We start from the raw sequence: 2,500 nt of genomic DNA, 5'->3' as shown, positions 1-2,500 counted from the left end.
CAGAAGATTAATGGCCACAGTCTTCACTATTTTAATTGAGTTTTGTGTACCATTAGACCATTTTATTGACATTAGCAAGGGTGTATGGAGGGCAGAAGATTAATGGCCACAGTCTTCACTATTTTAATTGAGTTTTGTGTACCATTAGACCATTTTATTGACATTAGCAAGGGTGTATGGATGGCAGAAGATTAATGGCCACAGTCTTCACTATTTTAATTGAGTTTTGTGTACCATTAGACCATTTTATTGACATTAGCAAGGGTGTATGGATGGCAGAAGATTAATGGCCACAGTCTTCACTATTTTAATTGAGTTTTGTGTACCATTAGACCATTTTATTGACATTAGCAAGGGTGTATGGAGGGCAGAAGATTAATGGCCACAGTCTTCACTATTTTAATCCCCCACATGAGTTTGTGAAGCTGTACAAAATCACCAAATAGTCACCACAGAGAATAGGGAAACACATCATGCTACTGAAGGGGTTAAAGGGTGTAGTGGAAGGGGCTTTTTAAGGGTCTAGAAGAAATAATTAGGTTTTTTAAAGGGTTTACAATACCTTCTACTACACATAATAACACTCTCTCTCTCTCTCGCTCTCTCTCCCTCTCTGTCTATCTCTCTATCTTTCCCTTCTGCCTCCCTCCCCCCACAGCCCAGCCCTCGGTTCCTGTGTGTGCCTGTGCTGCTGCGAATCCTGTTGATCCCGGCCTTTGTGCTGTGTAACTTCAAACCCATCAAGGCCGTCAGAATCATGCCAGTGCTGATTGACTCAGACTGGGCATTCTGGGCACTGTCTGTGGTTCTGGGCTTAACTTCAGGATATTACAGCTCTCTTGCCATGATGTACTGCCCTAGGTAAGAATTGGTCTCTCGCTCTCTTTCTCTATCTCTCTTTTTTTCTCTCTTATTTATTTATTTATTTTTTATTTATTTATTTATTTATTTTTTTTTTTTTTTTTTGCATTTTCTCTTTTAAAATTTCTTTTTTTTTTTTTTTTCTTTTAAGCCATTCGAAACTCTTTCTTTCTTTTTCTTTTTTTCTCTCTCTCTCTCTCTCTCTCTCTCTCTCTCTCTCTCTCTCTCTCTCTCTCTCTCTCTCTAAAACATTTCTTGTTGAAGTTTTTTTTTTTACCTTATTTTCAATTTTACTTATTTTTTCTTGAGAGAGAGAGAGAGAGAGAGAGAGAAAATGTGTGGGTTTTCTGTGTTTTGGGGAATGAAAAGTGAGAATTAGAGAGAGTGAAAGAATGAGAAGAGAGAGAGAGAGAGAGAGAGAGAAATTATGTATAAAAAAAAATCTAAAAAAAGCAATTACCACAGAGAGAGAGAGAGAGAGAGAGAGAGAGAGAGAGAGAGTGAGTTAGAGTTAGAGTTAGAATTATTAGAGATACCTTTCACCACACCCCTCCCCCCCCTGCAGGACGGTGGAGGCAGAGCACGCCCCGGTGGCCGGCATGATGGGGGCCGCTTCACTCATTACTGGCATCTTCACCGGCATTGTGTTCCAGGTCAGTCTGGCACACACACACACACACACACACACACACACACACACACACACACACACACACACACACACACACACACACACACACACACGACCGGTAGCTCAGTGGTTAGAGCGCTGGCTTCACAAGCCAGAGGACCGGGGTTCGATTCCCCGGCCGGGTGGAGATATTTGGGTGTGTCTCCTTTCACGTGTAGCCCCTGTTCACTGTTCACCTAGCAGTGAGTAGGTAGGGGATGTAAATCGAGGAGTTGTGACCTTGTTGTCCCGGTGTGTGGTGTGTGCCTGGTCTCAGGCCTATCCAAAGATTGGAAATAATGAGCTCTGAGCTCGTTCCGTAGGGTAACGTCTGGCTGTCTCGTCAGAGACTGCAGCAGATCAAACAGTGAAACACACACACACACACACAGATAGAAAGAAATAGACAGACAGACAAACAGACAGACAGATAAATGCCACATATTTTTCTGAATTTATATTTGAAATTTATGGAATATTTTTCAATTTATTATTTTTTTCAATGTTTATGCATACCAAATCTTTATAACACACACACACACACACATCACCCTTAGAAGTTTTAGCATATTCTTTAGGGCATTTTAAGACAGTTTGGCATGTCTTTAGGGCATTTGAAGGCAGTTTGGCACATTTTTTGGGGCATTTTAAGATAGTTTGCCATATTTTCAGGAAATTTTAAGACAGTTTGGCATGTTTTGAGGGCATATAAAGACAGTTTCGTATATTTTAGGTTATTTTAAGAGTTTGGCACATTTTTAGGACATTTAAGACAGTTTGGCATATTTTTAGGGCATTTTTAAGCCAGTTTGCCATATTTTCAAGGTATTTTAAGACAGTTTGGCACTTTTTTAGGGCATTTTAAGAAGTTTGCCATATTTTTAGGCCATTTTAAGAGTTTGCCAAATTTTTCAGGGCATTTTCAGATAGTCTGACATATTTTAGGGCATTTTAAGACAGTTTGGCATG

General features: G+C 40.0%; 1 protein-coding gene across 1 annotated transcript in view; it reads left to right on the top strand.

The window, feature by feature from the left end:
- The window catches only part of LOC123509178 (equilibrative nucleoside transporter 1-like), a 9,355-nt gene that overhangs the window by 6,318 nt on the left and 537 nt on the right, over nucleotides 1-2,500 (top strand). The window contains 2 exon segments of the mRNA XM_045263371.1: nucleotides 659-861; nucleotides 1,427-1,514. Coding sequence (XP_045119306.1) covers nucleotides 659-861; nucleotides 1,427-1,514 — 291 coding nt within the window.

The sequence above is a fragment of the Portunus trituberculatus genome, chromosome 26, assembly GCF_017591435.1.
Source record: "Portunus trituberculatus isolate SZX2019 chromosome 26, ASM1759143v1, whole genome shotgun sequence".
Classification (NCBI taxonomy): domain Eukaryota; kingdom Metazoa; phylum Arthropoda; class Malacostraca; order Decapoda; family Portunidae; genus Portunus; species Portunus trituberculatus.
Note: the sequence above shows the minus strand (reverse complement) of the source record. Positions and strands in the feature narration are given on the sequence as shown.